This window comes from Trachurus japonicus, chromosome 5 (genome assembly GCF_045865225.1).
Source record: "Trachurus japonicus isolate A0001 chromosome 5, Traja_1.0".
Lineage (NCBI taxonomy): Eukaryota > Metazoa > Chordata > Actinopteri > Carangiformes > Carangidae > Trachurus > Trachurus japonicus.
Genome location: NC_140911.1, coordinates 15,809,390 through 15,827,339, shown reverse-complemented (window position 1 = coordinate 15,827,339; position 17,950 = coordinate 15,809,390). Strand labels below are relative to the sequence as shown.

At 41.9% G+C, this 17,950-nt stretch overlaps 3 protein-coding genes and 1 long non-coding RNA gene across 4 annotated transcripts; 1 reads left to right on the top strand and 3 right to left on the bottom strand.

Annotated features, from left to right (window-relative positions):
• Positions 1 to 455: 455 nt before the first annotated feature.
• On the bottom strand, positions 456 to 8,171 carry nuf2 (UF2 component of NDC80 kinetochore complex). The gene is made up of 13 exons (XM_085776527.1): positions 7,919 to 8,171; positions 5,929 to 6,003; positions 5,617 to 5,693; positions 5,359 to 5,420; positions 5,138 to 5,235; positions 4,848 to 4,921; positions 3,747 to 3,840; positions 3,602 to 3,664; positions 2,542 to 2,679; positions 2,303 to 2,443; positions 1,440 to 1,615; positions 777 to 912; positions 456 to 694 (listed from the first exon to the last, which is right to left on the bottom strand). Exons 1-13 carry the CDS (start codon positions 8,039 to 8,041, stop codon positions 587 to 589), a joined length of 1,365 nt encoding a protein of 454 aa, XP_085632653.1. The 5' UTR covers positions 8,042 to 8,171; the 3' UTR covers positions 456 to 586.
• Positions 8,172 to 9,216: 1,045 nt separating this feature from the next.
• On the top strand, positions 9,217 to 13,452 carry ap5b1 (adaptor related protein complex 5 subunit beta 1). Its single transcript, XM_085776525.1, has 3 exons — positions 9,217 to 9,557; positions 10,184 to 10,984; positions 11,337 to 13,452. The coding sequence occupies exons 1-3, from the start codon at positions 9,420 to 9,422 to the stop codon at positions 13,290 to 13,292; spliced, it is 2,895 nt and encodes a 964-aa protein (XP_085632651.1). The 5' UTR covers positions 9,217 to 9,419; the 3' UTR covers positions 13,293 to 13,452.
• Positions 13,453 to 13,575: 123 nt separating this feature from the next.
• On the bottom strand, positions 13,576 to 13,960 carry LOC146987373 (uncharacterized). Its single transcript, XR_015035840.1, has 2 exons — positions 13,818 to 13,960; positions 13,576 to 13,776 (listed from the first exon to the last, which is right to left on the bottom strand). It is a non-coding gene; the product is annotated as an uncharacterized LOC146987373 (long non-coding RNA).
• Positions 13,961 to 14,466: 506 nt separating this feature from the next.
• c5h1orf50 (chromosome 5 C1orf50 homolog) lies at positions 14,467 to 16,980 on the bottom strand. The gene is made up of 5 exons (XM_085776526.1): positions 16,802 to 16,980; positions 16,239 to 16,354; positions 16,038 to 16,124; positions 15,430 to 15,561; positions 14,467 to 14,840 (listed from the first exon to the last, which is right to left on the bottom strand). Exons 1-5 carry the CDS (start codon positions 16,848 to 16,850, stop codon positions 14,655 to 14,657), a joined length of 570 nt encoding a protein of 189 aa, XP_085632652.1. The 5' UTR covers positions 16,851 to 16,980; the 3' UTR covers positions 14,467 to 14,654.
• Positions 16,981 to 17,950: the final 970 nt, after the last annotated feature.

Genomic DNA, 17,950 nt, shown 5'->3' with positions numbered 1-17,950 from the left:
AGTTTGATCAGATCAGATCAGCGCCTTACATCCCACATTGACCACACATCTATACAGCTCAATATTCTATATAACCTGATAGAGAGCAACCATCTCACTCACCCATTTCCATAATTTTTAACTGTTAAATTGCATGATTCAGTGTTAACTGTTCTTTCAGATGCCTTCAAAGTTTCAGCATCTCAACTTTTCTTTGGCACCTTCAACCTCCATGCTCAGTCCAAGCTAGCTAGATAGTGTAATTGCATTTTTAAATGGAAGAGACAACATCATACTGTTGGTTTGTGAATGTAGCATGACTTCATGTTATCAGGGCAGACAAACTTGAATAGTTGATAATGTCATCATCAATATTGATCATGATATAAAATCATTAGATTGTCAAGAACATAACACATTTTACTTTGTGAGAAATGGAAGCATGAGATTTATTAATTACTGGAAAAATGAAACATTTAAAATACAACTTTATTGAAAACATTTTAAATAGGAGCGATCGGAAAGACAAAGGGTTAAACAGTGAAGACAATGACAGGTTAAGTAGCAACAGTAACATAGTAAGTGACAAAAACAAGAAGCGATCCATTTAAAAGTTTGCCGACATCTTGACGACGTCTTGTTTCAGGTCCACGACGTGCATCTCAATTCTCCTGTGCAGATCGTCCATGGAAGCCGACAGGGTGTCATACAGAGCCTGGACAGAGTGAAATCACACACGTTAAGTCTCAAAAGCGTTATGAAAAGCTGCAGAGTGAAGCAGAAGATCCTGACTCTACCTGAGCCTTTTCTGTCTCTTTGCTGCAGACGTCTCTCAGGCTCTGGATCTTGCCCTTCAGCTGCTGCGTCTCTTTGGAGATCTCGTGGATTTTTTCGGCCATCTCCTCGCGCTTCTGGTGGATTTGGTTACACTGCCTGGAGAACAGGTGAGTTGAGTTTTATTTCACAGAACAAACGTGGCCGTCAAATTGTTTGTGATATTTAGTCTGTGATATTAAAGGTGTACACAGAAATGGCCGTTTGTCCTGTTTGTCGCACCGAGTTGTCACGAGCTGCAACACGAGTTTACCCGAGTAAGGAAAACTAATTTGATTGGTCGTTATCGAGCGGGCGGGATATTCAAAAGCTCTGTGTGCGTGTCTCAGACGTTTGAATGACGGATTACGGATCCAATATCAGTGGCTGGTGAATCGTGTACAGGCTGACGTATAATCCGTGCGCCTGCATTATCCAATGCGGAAAAAAAAAAAACACACTTTCATCCCAGATTTACTCAAAAATAGAATTTTGCACAAAGTTTGGCCTGCATCGTCTGATAGATGAGTTATTACACTAATTTTATGACCCAGAGTGGGCTTAAATTCAATTTTCTTTTCTGTACACCTTTAAAAAAAACGTGTCCGGTGGCGAAGCGTACTGTGAATATTATGACATTAAAATACCCCAAAACACCCTGAACGTGCTGCTCCTTCATCTCTCTCTTCATCTGTCTCCGGATGTTCTGTTTGGACTCTTTATCCAGCTTCATGCCCTGAGCTCGCTTCATCTGACCTTCCTCCATGCACAGGTTCTTCAGCTCCTTCTGCTTCTTTTCATATTGAACCATCAGCTCCTGGTGCTGCAGACACACACAGATACAACCCACCAATCACTATTAGCCGTTTGTTCATCATACTGACAAATTGCCTTTTAAATGAGTATTTGCCCCTTTGTGCCTATAGACAGGCTAAATCATGTTAATCAGTCTGATAATGATTGCTGATAATAATTATGATGTTTACAATAATTCAGTTGTCCTTCCTGTTGGATAGTTGTTGCTTTGCTCCTTGGAAGTTTTTTGGTTATGAATCAGGTTAAAGCCTGTTGTGTTGACTGAATACAAAAAGATTTTGGGGTGGAGTTGTTTTGTTAGGTTGAGCTGCAGCTGTCGGTTGACTGATCTCATCTAGATGAAATCAGTATTGGCGCCCCCCAAAAAAAGTGATCGGCGCATCCCTCCTTCCTGAGATCATACAATGGTTCCTTGGAAAAGCTCTTACAGCAGAAATAGACCAGTGCCAGATTCAACAACTCATTTACTTATCTGGAGCACGGATTCCTTCTCACTGTCTTGTACCGTGCATACTTGATCATAGATCTGGTCCACTTATTCTGTGCTGCTTTGGAAAATTCCCATTTTCCGATTATTCATTTATTTTGATGTTTACCTGAATGCGAGAAAGATCTTTTCTTTTCTATGTATCAGAATGATCATCACATATTTGCCTGGGCTGATGTGGTTAAAATACTTGTACACTGTTCCTACCGTCTCCTGTTTCTGCTTGGAGTTGTTCATGCTGCTCTCCAGGTCCTGCAGCAGATTCAGCATCTGCTGGATCTCCGCCTCAGTGTGAGTCACACTCTGCACCATGTTCTGCAGCTCCACCACACGCTCGTCTGTTTCTGTCTGAAAATCGGCGCAATCACAAAACTCGTTATAACTGGTTGTTGCACGTGTCGGTCTAACCTCATTTCAACAAAACATCTGTTCTCTTTTCCGCTTACAGTGGTGCTCTTGATGCTCTTGACGTTCTCCCTCATCTTCTCCATCTGACTCTTCAGCTCCTCTGGTGACTCCACGATCTGAGACTTGAGTTTGGTGATGTCTTCTTTCATGTTGGTGATGTCCACCTTCACCTGGGCCTATCACACAAACAACATACTTCTCATCAGTGAAAGGCCTCAACTGAGGACAGGGTTCCTACACATTTTAAATTTCCAAATTCCATACTTTTTCCAGACCCTAATTTCCGGATTTCCACTACAAAAAACTCAAAGTCTTACCAAGAATATTTGTCTTATTTCTAGTCAAAATGTAATTTCTAGTCAAAACAAATCTCATTCTACTTAAAATAAGACTCATCACATAAAAAGTAGCTTGTTTTTAGACACTTTTTACTTCTTTCAAGCAGATTTCCACTTGAAATAAGTAGAAAAATCTGATAGTGGAGCAAGTTTTTTCTTTCTATTACAAGCACAAAAAACTTGCTTTCACTGGCAGATTGTTCTACTTATTTCGAGTGAAAATTTGTTTGAAACAAGTGAAAATGATCTAAAAACAAGTACATTTTTAGGTGACGAGTCTTATTTTAAGTGGAAATAGATTAGTTTTGACTAGAAATGAGACATTTTGACAAGAAATAAGGCAAATCAAATATTCTTGGAAAGATTTTGAGTTTTTGCAGTGTCTCAGTAAAATTTTTTAAAAATAATTTGTGACATTTGAGTAAATAGATTTGTTTCACGTTAATAAAGCATGCAATTAATCATTTGTTTTCATTATTCTGAATTTGTATGCCATTATGAAACCAAATCATTTCCAGGATATTGTAGCTAGGTACAATAGCGCATAGGCTACAAAGTAATAATGTGAATAAGACCAAACCCAGATAAGTATTAAGATAAATATATTTCCATACATTAGTTTCCGTTTTCCATACTTTTCAAGACCTGGAAATGTATGAAATCAAATTCCATATTATTCCATACTTTCCATACTTGCGTAGGAACCCTGTGAGGACATTTGGGACACCAGTTGTTACATATTTAAGTGACAGTCACGCACCAGTTTCTGTGACTTCTCTGCGATTTTGGTTTTCCACTCTGCGATGCAGTCATTCTTTTCGTTCTGAAAGCAGACGACATTAATTCACTTTGACTCGAGGCTCATAAAACAACAGGTTTGCTGACTGTGATTCATAATCCCCTACCACTTCCCGGTATTCGTTCACAGTGGTGGCCTGCAGCTCGGAGAGAGCGGCTGCCAGCTCGTCTGCCTCAGCCTGCTGCTCTGGTGGGATGGTCCTGAACAAGAACAGGAAACATCTGTATTCATCTCACAGTGAAACACCACTTTGATCTTTCATGTGAGTGGAGGGCATGCAGTTCAATGTCGTGTTTTGAATCAATTATTTTTTTTTAAAGCTGCAGCGACTTTTCAAGCAAAAGCAAAACGTTTTCATGTTCCAGCATCTGACGTGAGGATTCGCTTTTTTTGTCTTGTAATGACAAATTGAATGTCGACAATCTGAAGACGCCCCCGTGGCCACATTGAACGTATTTCCCACTTTTCAAGAAAATAATCAAACGTTTAAGCAGTTATGAAAACAACTTTGCTACAGTTTAAATAATCATGTTGCTTTACTCTTTGGTCTCAAAAAAATGCCACAGTAAAACTGATCTGTGTTGACAAATGTTTGCAGAGAACAGGATGGTATCTTAAAACTTTTCAATCCTGTTTTCAAAAACTGTTCAAAAGCCCAAAATATCAGGGTTAGGGTTCAGTATGACTAAGCAATCCTACAATTCCTCATAATAAATCAATGTCTAGCATGTTTACATATTAAATTGCTTCCATAAATAATTGATTATCAAAATGGCCGAGGACAGGGCTGAACAATTTACTTAAAAATGATTATGGAAACTATAATAAGTTCAAGATACCTCGGCCTGAAGCTCATATTCTCCAGATGTAAGTAAAAAATACTTGTTTGGTACGAGAAACCACATCCGTTCATATTTTTTTCAGGGAAAATGAAAAGCAAAGGCAACCTTTTCACCTAAAACTGTACACGATATCTGTGCACATGATTGCAATATGTTTTTATTAGCATGTAGTTTAGCCCCAGTTGCAGATTTTGGGCGTCGGTTTAGTAATTAATTTTTGTTGAGGAACTTAACAATTAATCATTCTGCCAAGATCAAAACATAAATGTTCTTAATGTTATCTATATAAATACACTAAAAAATATGTTATCTCTTCCTTGTGCAACTGGACAAACAAGAAATCACATGTTTCATCAAAGACTTACGTCAGAATCTCAATCTTCCTCTCTGCTTCTAAAACGCTTCTTTTGTAAGCCTTCAGTCTGTCCGTGTCTGCCCTCTGTCAAAAAAGTGTTACAATATGTGACACACCAGGATAATGGCTAATAGCTTGATACCAATCACAAAAACAAGATTATGGGTGAAAGAAATCCTCATCAAGAAAAGCAATTGGCCAACAGTGACCATCATTTAAAAAAAGCCAAGATAAAAACATCGTGATCACATGAATCAAATTTAAATTGTTCCCAAGTTTCACCAATATTACGGTTCATACCAATTTGGCCTGTTTCTCCAGCATCACGTCCATCCTCTGCTTCCTGAAGTGAAGAAAGTTCATGATTGCACTAAGAATCGTCAGAGTCCTCTGTTTTTCTGGAAAGAAACAGAATGAACAAATACCTGGTTACAAGGGTTGAAATGCATTAGCTCCAGAAACATCTGGTGATTTTTAAAACAAGCTTTAGAAAGCTAAAATAATAAGAAACATGTACTCACTTGGGGCTAGAAGATCATTCAAGGAAAAATCATACACCATGCATATGGGCAGAAATTGCCGCCTGAAAAGATGAACAATGTTGGTGAATAAATACTGTTGACTGAAAATGGAAATCATATTCGAATCCAGCAACTTTTCAATACTGAACTCAAACAATTAAACTGATGATTTATTTTCATTTGAAGGATACTGTCTGCAAAGATACGGGAAAGTGTCCATGTTTCTGTTTGTCCAGGAGAGACAGCAAGAAAACTCACATGCGCATGTAGACGCTGATGATAGCAGCCGCCCCCTCATGATATTCTGGATAGGGAATGTTCTCCTGAAGTGGAAGCTGTTGGAAAACAAAAAGTGGATCAAGCTTGAACCGAAAGCAAGGACAACCGATGGTGGTGGTCTTATGGTGAAGACAGACATCAGCTACAGCATTATATCTGTCATTAATGCAACCTGGTGAAAGTGAATTAAAAGACTACATATCAAGAAATTGACAAAACTCTTTAGCCATGAACTGGAATTAAACAGTTGTCTGGATGTAAAGTGTCTGGTAAATCCAACACAGTACTTACCACAGAGTGACACTCGGGTCTGAAACGATACAGGAGATGCAACACTCGCATGTACAACGTTTGAATGGCATCTGGCTGTGAGAGAGAATGATGATCAGGGGTTAAGTTCATGGTCAGTAGTTTAAAGTACCTTCAATAAAACCTGTTAACCCATCTGGTCTGGTTCTTTGGCTCATGGAGGTTTAGCTACAGCTGGTTCGAACCTGGCCCATCCAAGTGTGTAAATCGGAACATAATTAAAACAGAGGTTTAGATTCCTCTGTCCTTGTGTGTGTGTATTGAAAAATGTTCTATAAAATGGACTTCTATTTGTAATCAGTCCTCCTGTTTGTATTGGCTGAATAGTGATTAATAATAACAAGATTCAAGTGTAAGAGATAGGAGTTACAGGGCGCCAGACTAACTTTTTTTTTTTTACTAGGAACACAGTGGCCCTTAACTTTATATTTTAGGAGCACAAGCAGAAAATGTAGGGGTTATATATTCACATTTCGATTTCATTCATGATCCTCACACACACATTGGCCTGCCACTTATAATGACAGATTCATTAAGTCGCCCCTTTCACGTTTCACCAGTGTAAACAAAAAAAAGAGCCAAATTTACTGGTTGCACATGCACAAGTAGATCAAAAATGCTTGTCAAAATACTCCCAATTAGGATCAGTCTGGAGCCCTGAGATAAAGTCCACAGACCTTGTTCTACGACGCTGAAGTTAGCCTCCGATTCAATACTTAAGGGGAAAGTTAAGAGGAAATTAACATAACGTGCAGTGCGACTGTTTGTACACTGATCGTCTGTTTTTTTGTGACACTTCTTGATGTAAAAACATTTTAGACATTTTTGGTAAGACATTAACTTTGCCTGACACCTACTATTGTGTTTGTGAAACGTTTATTTTATTTTTGAAAATGCTAAAGGGGAGATTTCACCGTTTTTGTTTGATACCTACAGACCTTATTAGACCAGGTCCAGATCAAAAACCACTGTACCCAGACTTCTCAAATCTGTCCTCCTAGGTTATCCTAAAGAGGCTAAACATTCATTATAACACAGTTTCTGATCTGTGAAACCTTTATTCTTATTTGTGAAAATGCAATAAAGGCACATTTCACTGTTTTCTCAGCATATTATAGACCACATTAGACCAGGTCCAGGTCAAAAACCACTGTACCTAGACTTCTCAAATCTGCACTAGATTAATCTAAAGAGGCTAAACATTCATTATAACACAGTTTCTTATCTGTGAAACCTTTATTCTATTTGTGAAAATGCAATAAAGGCACATTTCACTGTTTTCTCAGCATATTATAGACCACATTAGACCAGGTCCAGGTCAAAAACCACTGTACCTAGACTTCTCAAATCTGGACTGAAGATTCATTCAGACACAGTTTCTGATCTGTGAAACCTTTATTCTATTTGTGAAAATGCAATAAAGGCACATTTCACTGTTTTCTCAGCATATTATAGACCACATTAGACCAGGTCCAGGTCAAAAACCACTGTACCCAGACTTCTCAAATCTGTCCTCCTAGGTTATCCTAAAGAGGCTAAACATTCATTATAACACAGTTTCTGATCTGTGAAACCTTTATTCTATTTGTGAAAATGCAATAAAGGCACATTTCACTGTTTTTATGTGGCCAACTTCAGCGTCGTCCTTGTTCTGTGGTTGGATTAGCTTATGTGGTAATTTAGTGCACTGGTATTCGTAGTTCTAAACTAAAAGTAAAGCATTTTGTGTGGAAACTGGGTAAAGTAATCAGTGAAAACAGACGGGGCGCAGTTGTAAAATAACGTAAAAGTAAATATAACGTCACTCTCTTCATTAGGTGCCATTCTCTCATAAAAATGTGTTACTCTCTACTTCTTTGCCTTAACAAAACAAGGCGAAATTCGTCAGTATTTTGATCAGGGTCGACACAGATGACGCCCCTCGTCATGTAATGGAGGCTGTCGCGAGCAGCAGCCGTTAGTTAGCTGTTACCTTGGGAGCAGGAACCAGGTCGCTCTTGTTGAAGTGTTTCGCTTCTTGGTCGGTGAGAACCTCTGTCCGGTAAAAGTTCACTATCGCGTCCGATGTGTAAACAGGGAAGGTGTTGTCCCCCATTTCTTTTCTTTTTTTTTACGTCTAACGTTTAAGTTTTGACAAAAATATGAGACAAAAGGCAGAGAAACTATTTCGATTGCAACGACTGTACGTACGTTACGAAATTGGCGCCTGTGTTTACGCCGCGTCTGATTGGTCAATCCGCCTCAATTCGTCTTCTGTGGTGGTTGTTGTTCAGCGTAGTAGCGCCACCTACTGGGCTGGAGTGTAGTTCACATAACATAATAGAGATGGGATTTATGGCTCTTTGAGGGGAGCCGGATCTTGGTGAGCCGTTCCTTTCAAAGAGCCGTTCAAAAAACTGGCTCATTTGACTGATTTTTTAAATATTTATTACGTTTTAAGAAGCCAGCCTGGTGGTAACTCATTTTATCTTGGAAATAATGGGGTGAGATTTGGAACAAAATAATACAAAATTAGATATCCCACTAATATCTGAGTTTGCATGCCACTTACGTAGACAATGGAGCAGCTTCAATTGACTGTTATGAACACACAGAGATGTTTAAAAAAAAAAAAAGAACGGTTCCCAGCTGTGACTCGGTTCCCATCGTTCATGTTAACGAGCCGTTCAATAGAATCGGTTCGTTCGTGAACGTCACAACACTATAACATAACAGAAAAATATGATTTCTCAGGCACTCCTAAAACCAACCAGAGAAATGTAGCACGCCACGGTTGGTATACAAAAAAAGTCGGGGTTGTTCGATAAAATATTTCAGTTTAGTTGAATCAATTTACTAGTAGGCTAATCATCATACGCTGTGGGGACGACAACTACCTCCTCCAGAAAATAGTGGGACAAAAATGCTTAGGGACACCAAAGATACCAAAGATAAGTCCAATGAGTCCACAGACTACCGGTAAGTTAAAATTAATGACAAAGAGACGATGAAAGTTTTTTTTCTGCCTTTATTTTAAATGCAAATTGTCAGAATACTGACACAGGCTACATACATAACCAGCATCAATAGACAATAACATAAGACAAAGCGAACAACTGTAGAGACAAACAGACAATAAATAAATAAATGAATAAATAAATAAAGATAGAAAATAATATCATAGGAAAATAAGTACATAGACAGATCAATAGTAGAAAACAAACATTATATTAACCCTCCGGAGCAGCAGGGGCTGCTATGTGACACGTCACCGGCACTAAATATGCACGTGACAAAACACGGAAGTCACCTGCTATGTGTTTAGATCATGGGTTGGTGTCATGGTCTTATAATAGATCCATGGTTGGTGTCTGCAGCAAAAGGTGTGTGCAATCCTTTTGGAATAAATCGTTACTGTAGGCAATGGCATAGGGGTGAGCTAAAGAGCCACTAAGCCACTGTTTCTGTGCCGAGGTCTGCGATCTGAGCGACAAATGGCGGTGAACTGGGCCGACAGGATCACCTCTTTCTCCCTCAGCCCGTCCCGCTTCCTCTCCGGGACAACAGCAGAGACTTTCCTGGCAGAGCTGCTCTACGAGCTCCGAGATGACAGAGCCAGTTACAGTGTCAAGGTAAAAAAAATAAGTTAACAAACAAAGCGTTGAATTGTGGTTGTCACTGTAGCTACATGTCATAATGAAACCCTGTACTTCTGTATTTGTTTCGAGGTTATGCACGTATACAATGACTGAATCTATGAGGTAGATATAATAATACTAATAATAAAAGAAATTCTTTATGTAGGTATTTTAATGATAACATTTGTGCTTTAAGGGGCAGGGCCGTTGCTAGGAATTCTGGGCCCCCTGAAAGAATACTAAAGTGGGCCCCTGACTTTTCCACTTTTTTTCATAGACTACGTACTGTATGTATTATCATTTCTTATTTAGCCTACTTTGTTTTGATGCTAATGCAGCATTACTATGAGTATTAGTCAGGATCTTATGCAGAATAATTCAGTCATACAAAGATTAGACTACTGGGGTTTTTTATGGGCCACATTGGGCGCTGGGCCCCTAGAATTATCATCACCTTTCTCCCCTATACAACGGCCCTGTTAAGGGGAAATGTTTGTGTCTGAAAGCCGAGACAGTGGTAATCAGGTGAAGATAAATCAACATTTGATTAATGTGTAATTTTTGAGTGAGAATGACAAAAGATCCACATCTGTAAATCTGAACTGTTACTTTGACCTCAGGTCCTCCTCTTGTCGCCACTGTGCGAGTATCCAGCTCTGCTGTGTCCTTCAGTCTCCGTGGGCGAGGAGACGGCCCTGGATCTCATGTCAGTCTTCGCCCAGTGCCCCCCCACCAAGGCTGCACAGTTTCGTTGCCACCTCCTCCTGGCCCTCACCTCCGTGCTCGTCTGCACTTCCTCTGTGAGCAGCCGTTGCCGTGCGGCTCAAGATTTCCTGGACCTGCTCCTTCAGATTTCCCAGGACGCCGGTGACCTCCACGCTGACGGCGCTCTCCACTCTGTCCGGATCACAGCTTGCGACTGTCTGCGGGAGCTGGAGGCCTGCTCTCCCGGTCTGCTCTCCCAGCACGTGGAGCTGCTGAGTGGGCTCCGGCAGAGAGAGACCTTCAGGCTCCACCAGGCCTACGCAGGACTCCACAGTCTGGTGCTGAGGAACGCCGTGTATCAGCTGACCCAGGAGAGCGGAGCCGGCGCTGTGCAGCTTAAAGCTCTTGTGGGAGGGAATACATCGGTTGCTTGGGAGGCGGACCCAGACTCAGGCCTGACCACTAACAAAGACTCGTCCCTGCTGCTGTCCTCTCTCATCCTGGGACCCATGGGTACAGTGCCCACCCTCCAGACTGGGCCTGATTGTAAGGAGTTACGTTCGGTCCTGTCCTCCCTCCTGGAGGAGTCCTACCTCCTCACTCCTCTGTGTCAGGCGGCGCTATTACACAGACTGATAGAGGTGGTGGCCATGGTGCCCGGTGTCCCTCCGGCCATATTCAGAGCTCAGCTGCTGCGACTGCTCGGCACGAGCAAGGTTTGTGTCAAACAGAATACAGAGGAAAACAATTTATCACTCACTTTCTACTGTTTGTGAGCAGTTTTGTGTCTCTTCCCACTGAACCTGAATGATATTTTGATTATCCTGAGTAAACAACACATTGTCTCAGAAAACACACACTATCATGAGCACCAGAGATAGCACACTAGCACTGAGTAACTTTATATGGTCTGTTAAAATGCCATATTTTGGTATTAATTAATTATAACTGTGATCTTATGGAGTGCATTTTTAGAAATGTATTTACACAATGTAAATACCTGGCAAAGGAAAAACCTCTACAGAGTGGTGTGATGTTGTGAGTAAATCTTCCTCCGTCTGCTTCCAGGTCTCTCTCCTCCACACCACGCTGCTGATGAAGTGCGCCTTCACAGACAGCCTGTTCAGCGCCGAGGACGAAGCCTTCATGCTCAAGCGACTGGTCGTGCTCTCCCAGCATCCCTTGCTCAGTACGCCCGAGAAGCTTTTCTACATGGCCTGCATCCTTCACTTCCCCGAGAACCGACCGATCGACCTCGGCGACGGCGATGAGTCGCTCCCGGTGCTGCTCACCCCCCGGCTGGCCTCGGCCCTCGTGCCCACCATGTTCAATGACAGCACCACCATGCTGGCCCGACTCAACCTGCTGTGTCTGGTCTACCTGGAGGAGGCGGAGGACGGGGACGGGGACGGAGAGGGGGACGAAGGAGGGTCGGAGGGTCGGGGGCTGGCCTACCTCTACCAGCACCTCAGCTCGCTGCTGCACATCGTCGAGAACAAAGGCAGCAGAGAGATGGTCGTGACCTTCTTCCGGGCTGTTTTCCTCTTCCTCTCCTACTTCTACAACATGGAGCGCTACTCTAACGGCCTGATAGAGAAGCTCTGTACGCTCTACCTCCACCACGCACATCTGGCCCCGCACCTCATCAGCCTGGCCGACCAGACTCAGGACCGGCTGTCTGAGTCCAGCTGGGCCGTGGAGCTGCTCGCGGAGCTGCAGAGAGTCATCACTAACGCGCCGCTTACCCAGCTGACCTTGCAGGACCTCCGCTGGCACCTCAGGATGCTGGCACGAGTGGCGGAGGAAGGGAAAATCCCTCAGGACGCCACCCTCGGCTTCCTGTCCAGCGTCATCACTCCGTCTTCCTCCTCGCTGTGCGTGAGCGGAGACTGGCGTTTGGGGAACAGCGTGCTGGGAGTTTGCCGTCGCCTCCTCGTCCACCCCGGTCTGGACTCGCTGCTCATCCCTCTGGCCGACGTCCTGCAGCATCTCTCCTGCCGCTACGGAGACACGGATGTCCAGGACCACGCCCGTCTCTACTACGCGCTTCTCACCACGCTGTCGCGAGAGAAGCTGGCCGGGGTGTTGGCGCAGGGAGCCACCGAGGGAGGGCGTCAGGTCAAGAAGCGGTCGCTGTCGAGCCTCATGTCCGAGAGCGAGGGGCTGACCGGCGTGCTGACCGTTCACCAGACGGAGAAAGCGATATTCGGTTTGGTTGAATTGAATTCTGGCTCGCGTCAAGAAACCCAGCCGGCTGAAGAAAGCGTCCCCAACCAGAACGAGACGCAGGAAGCCGCGGACGTGAACACGACGCTGGGAGCTTATAGAGGTCAGTTCAACAACCCCGACTTTGCCTCAGAAATCGTCTTAAGCTACCAGCTGGTTCACACCGAGGCTCACGACTCCCGCTTCGATCGGCTGTTCAGCATCCGCCTGCACTTCGGCCTCACCGACGACCACTACGAAGAACTGGCCGACATCAGCGTCCCCTGTCTCTTCAGGGAGCGGCGGCCGTCGCCGGTGGTGAAGCTGAGGCTGAAGCCGAGGAGGCCGTACCCCACCGCCCTCCACGCCAGCGCCATCTTCACCACCCAGGACGGGCTCTCCTGGCACACCGTGCTGCCCGACGTCCACGTGGCCTTCCAGCAGGCCTTCACGCCCCTGCCCGCACTCCCGGCCTGGCAACGAGGAGACAAACTGAACCTGTTTGAAGGATTATGGGATGAATTCTGCTCGGAGAGTGAGGACTGTGCCGTCAGCCTGTTTTGCTGCCAGCTGAAGGAGGCGGCTTTGATTTCTCTGGTGGAGAAGCACTTCCTCCCCTACCTCGTCTCAGACTTGGCCCATAGAGAAGAGTTCAAGGTGCTTTTCTTCCTCCCTCCACAGTATCACATGCTGCTGAAGGTCAGGTCGGAGGAAGACGCCGTGCACGTCGACATCGCCACAGACAACTGGCAGCTCTTGCCTCACCTAAGTTCCTATCTACTGACTCTCACGTCTTCACAGGGAGACACTCACAGCTGACTGTGATGCTTCAGACTGTTTTTTTTTTTAATAGCTGACTTTTAATCACTTGATCTGTCATCTCTTTGAGAAATTCAACTGTACTTTAAGTTAAATAACCAAAGATGGCTGATTTAAAATTAAGTTCTTGCACTTTAATTTTCTTAACCTGGAATAAAAATAATGTGTGAAAGGAATGTTGTATTTACCAAATTGTATTAACAAATAAAAAGACATGAAAAATAAGGATTGAAAAAAACTAATAAATAATCCAGGTAACTAGAATAAATGAACAAGTCAAACGTGTCCTCACAAGTGGGGCTGTTTTTTTTTTTTCCTCATTAATTCATTTATTTACTCATACACATGCATCATACTCTGCCACTGTTGTCAGGCTGTTCACTGACCAACACCAGCTAGTGGGAACACACTAACAAACAGAAACACACAAAGAAGATGGCTTCTAATAACAAAATATGGATGTCAACAATGCAAGATTTAAGACCTAAAAAGAGGAAGGAAATGTGTGTTCTGTTTATTATTTACATATTCACATTTAATTAAATTTGTTCTCAATGACACACAGTTCATTCTGGTGAGAAAAAAAACAAAACTTTTATTTAAAATAAAAATAAAAAACCCATGGAGCAGCTTAAACTTTCACCATATCTTAACCAACTGAATCTGAATCAGCTATTAAGCAAATTATTTGCTAAATATTAATTGCTGGAAGTGCCCATGCACAGGTTTGCCAGAGTAGCAAATTCCAGGTTTTAAAAAAGCATCCTTAAGGTTGTGAGTATATAAAATAAAATGTGTAATTAATTATGCATTAAAGGGACAACGAGGAGTTTTGCGAAGCGTTTTCACACTACATTTATGAGCCTCCGCGCGCACCGTAAAATTCTTCGGCGCAAGACAGACTCATATTTTCATTCATCAATAATTAAAGTCAGAGGTTCAAAGAGGTTCACATACCGTCGTAGTTCCGACCATAAACGGCGATTTGGCTGCGTTATTCTCATGACTCGCCACGAAGGAAACGCTGGTCGGCTCGACCAGCGTTTCCGCCACCACTAATAATAACAAAATAACGATAGAGACAGAGCGATATATTTATCGAAAATGGAGCCATTAACAAGTGTGGGTAGCGGAGATTCATCCACATTAACGTGAGACTTTTTTATAACCAAATAAAAACTCCTCGTTGTCCCTTTAAATACTTAAGGCAGTATCTGAAAGTCACAGAGACCTTGTGACACTTTGTAAATCGGTGATTTAAATGCATGTGTGGATTCTTCTCAGTTCAAACTGACAATTACTCTCCACCATGTGTCCTTTATAAAATCCCAGTCCATTATTCATCCCATCGCCAGCAGTCCTTTAATCAGAGAGGCCTCTGAAGTTGGGTTCTGTGAAGGGTGGTAAGGCCGTCTTGCTGCTGAGAAGTTTGTCCATGATGGCGAACTCTGCGTCCCTCTTCTCCACGTCTGCAATGGGGGTCCAGGACATGTCATGTTGGAGTTTGAATGCACCAACAAATGTGTGAGGGCAACTAGGACCCCATTCCTTCAGAGGAGAGAAAAAACAGGATTATGTCATCATCATGAGATTTGTGGCAGCTTTTAAAACCCAATTGCTTCCACAAATTGTGGACCAGAGTATGTGTGTAGTCTCATTCACCCTTTTTCATTTTAAGGAAATATACCCGGCTTGTTAATTTTCACCTCATAAAATGATCTTAGAGAATAAACATTCTGCGTTTGTATAAACCACCTTGAAACAAAACTATGAAAAATGAACCAACTGTATTCTCTGGGGATCCTTCTGTATGACAGCCTATTTTATTCTCATCTATGGCTGCGTCTAACTAACTCCCCATGTCTTTAACAGCTGCCAAATTTCCACATAGCTAAACTGTAACCAGCCAAATCCAACCTGAACTGCCTGTGTTGTTGTCAGCAGCTCTCTATCAGCTCCTCCTTCTGGTTTGTATGAACTTTGACCACCAAACTCCTCCAACTACCAACATTATAAACACATGCTTCCAGGTGTTGTTACTCAACCCTGAGGGGTTTGTTAAGTAACTAGTACTGGCGTTTTGTAACTCTCCCTGAGCAGACAGGGTGACATAACATTGATCGGTATGATGTCGAACCTTGGGAGAGATGATGGAGAAGTATTTCTGTCCAGATGGCCGCTCATAGAGGTAGTACATAGTGCCTGGTTTCTTCACAATATTACAGGCAGCGTGGTGAAGGTCAGCATCTCTTTTAGCCTCTTCTAAAACCTGGAAAAAAGAGAAGAAAAATAAGTATTCTTTAGTTATTTTTTCTTCTTCTACTACTATTCCCATTTCATGCTGTTATTACACAGTCATGTCAGGGTACAAAGACTGATTTGGACATAATAGCTGATAAGATTTTGCGTGCATTTAGGGTCCTTAACCTGCCCAATTTATGCCTTCTGGTGTGATCAAGTGTAAAATAGCAACAAAAAAACTGCAAAAACAAGAAGTAACGTCAGTATAAAGGGTGTACTCCAGTACTAGTTCCCAACATTTTTATGTGCTGCATTTTATTTGAACTATTCGAGAAAGTGAAAGTATAGAATACAGTTGTATAAGATTGTGTGTGTGGTGTTTTTAATCATAATTTAAAAAATAATAATAATTAGTTAAAAAGATATCTTTATCAGTAATTTTTTTTCAAATATTAGACATTTCAGGCAACCCCAAGGTTGAAAAACACTGGTGTACTCTCTTACCTTTTTTGCTTGTTCCTGCAGGTATCTGATCTGATCAGCAATGACAGTCAGTTTGTTGCAGGCATTGGCTTTGATAAAATCATCTCCCTGACAAACAGAGGGAAAACATTTCTATTATATTAAACTCTATCACAAATGTTGGTGCGTACATTTCCAGAGTTTGTGTTTAAATTTAAATAAAGCCACAAGTTACACACAAACCTTCTGTACTTGTGATGCCAGGGCCACCAGGTCCATGGGGTCTCCCACCCTGTGTGTCTGGTAGGAGCTGACCAGTTCGAGCCCGTTGGGGGCGCTGCTGCTCTCAACCAGGGTCACTGTGGTAAATACACACAGGTTACATCACATGAAACCGAACCAGTGATATAATGTAACTTCTTCTGCATAGATGCCACTGATGTAACCACTACAACTTCTGCTGCTGCTGCTGTATCTACTGCACTGTAACAACAGACCCTACCACCAGTAAAAACATTCATATATGACAGGGTAATAGCCATTTACACTAAGCACAAGCCTTTAAAAAAAAAAAAAAAAATCAACATTTTGACTGAACTTATTCAGCTTATGCACAATCCACTATTAATACACGTGTATATGTTTGTGTATATTACAGTTTACTTTTGTTAATAATAACTTCCACTGCTCTATAAAACAGGACTAGGCTACTGTGATGAGTTGTTACACCACAGCTCCAGTTGGCTCTAGTTTACTGGGTTTAGGTTAACACGAGGTTTACATCCAGTAAATCTGTTAAAACAAACCTGTAGTGGTTTTGTCAGGCTGACTGGGGAGGCTGACCGTCCTGTCCATGCTGTCGTCTTCCAGTTTTCACAGTTAAACTCGTGTGTGAATGTAACCAAAGCCCAGTCTGTCCACCAGCTGCTTTTGTAACCAGCTAATATTTGACCAAAGGAGGCTTCACGGGGTCCTAACTCTCCGCCCCATTCAGCCTGAAGTGGTAGGTAGCCGTACTTGTGCCTGTGTAAAAAAAAAAAAAAAAAAGTTAAATTAAAACACACCGTTAGACTTTATCGGTGATACAGAATGTATGTTTTGGACAGGTTCATTTACATTTAACTTAAAATAATTTCATGTAATCAATTTATAATTAACTTATAAACTGTGTGACCAGGATGACTTGTATTTGTGTTCAGGCACAACAACAGCCCAGCCTCACCACAGAGCGTTTAAGCAAGACGAGATAAGTCACTATTGGAGAAAACAAATTTAAGAAACAGACAAGAGTAAAGAAACTGCCACATATTAAACAGTAGCTGTGCTATGACATTTTGAACAAAACAAAAAAATAGCTTCGCATCACACAAGAAGCCCCTGGCGTATAAAACACGAGAATTAAGAGCCAAACCTGCAATTATCTTCTTGTTTTTCGTGGTAGGCTACTCCTATAATAATATAATACATCCATGCTACTCCCCCACTGATCAGGCTTCTCCCGTGATCCTTTGCGGGCGCACTCCACATGTTATATTTCTAAAATAAATAGCCTAAATACAATTGATTGAGGCCTAATATCCTCAGAAGCTCTCTTAAATGAAAAAAAAGAGGAGGTTTAACAAAAAGCTGTTGAAGTTAGGTTTTATTTCATTTTTTAAAAAGTATTTTCTCTTCCCATGTTTGTATCTAACCAAAAAAAATGCATTACTGAAATAAGAAATAAATTGTGAATGTCAACTTATTTCATCCAAAACCTTACTAGCCTATTATGTAACAATCTCTCTAATAAAAACAAGAAAACTGTTATCATAAGAGGTTATGACAAGAATTTATACACTAAAAAAGAAGAATAAAATCAAATCTTTGTAGAATCTGCTACAAAGCCTAGGTGTAGCTAATTAGTACCAAAAAGACACTGAATTGACAACCAATAAATTGGGATTGGGATGAAACAA

Excerpts from the sequence above, each read along its gene's own strand:
- nuf2 (XM_085776527.1), bottom strand. The coding sequence starts at position 8,041 with ATGGGGGACAACACCTTCCCTGTTTACACATCGGACGCGATAGTGAAC. Across the intron at positions 6,004-7,918 it reads ACCTGGTTCCTGCTCCCAAG|CCAGATGCCATTCAAACGTT; the intron begins GTAACAGCTAAC and ends TCTCTCTCACAG. Across the intron at positions 5,236-5,358 it reads GAATGATCTTCTAGCCCCAA|AAAAACAGAGGACTCTGACG; the intron begins GTGAGTACATGT and ends GTTTCTTTCCAG.
- ap5b1 (XM_085776525.1), top strand. The coding sequence starts at position 9,420 with ATGGCGGTGAACTGGGCCGACAGGATCACCTCTTTCTCCCTCAGCCCG. Across the intron at positions 9,558-10,183 it reads GAGCCAGTTACAGTGTCAAG|GTCCTCCTCTTGTCGCCACT; the intron begins GTAAAAAAAATA and ends CTTTGACCTCAG. Across the intron at positions 10,985-11,336 it reads GACTGCTCGGCACGAGCAAG|GTCTCTCTCCTCCACACCAC; the intron begins GTTTGTGTCAAA and ends GTCTGCTTCCAG.
- c5h1orf50 (XM_085776526.1), bottom strand. The coding sequence starts at position 16,850 with ATGGACAGGACGGTCAGCCTCCCCAGTCAGCCTGACAAAACCACTACA. Across the intron at positions 16,355-16,801 it reads GCCTGACAAAACCACTACAG|TGACCCTGGTTGAGAGCAGC; the intron begins GTTTGTTTTAAC and ends TATTTACCACAG. Across the intron at positions 14,841-15,429 it reads TCTCCATCATCTCTCCCAAG|GAATGGGGTCCTAGTTGCCC; the intron begins GTTCGACATCAT and ends TCTCCTCTGAAG.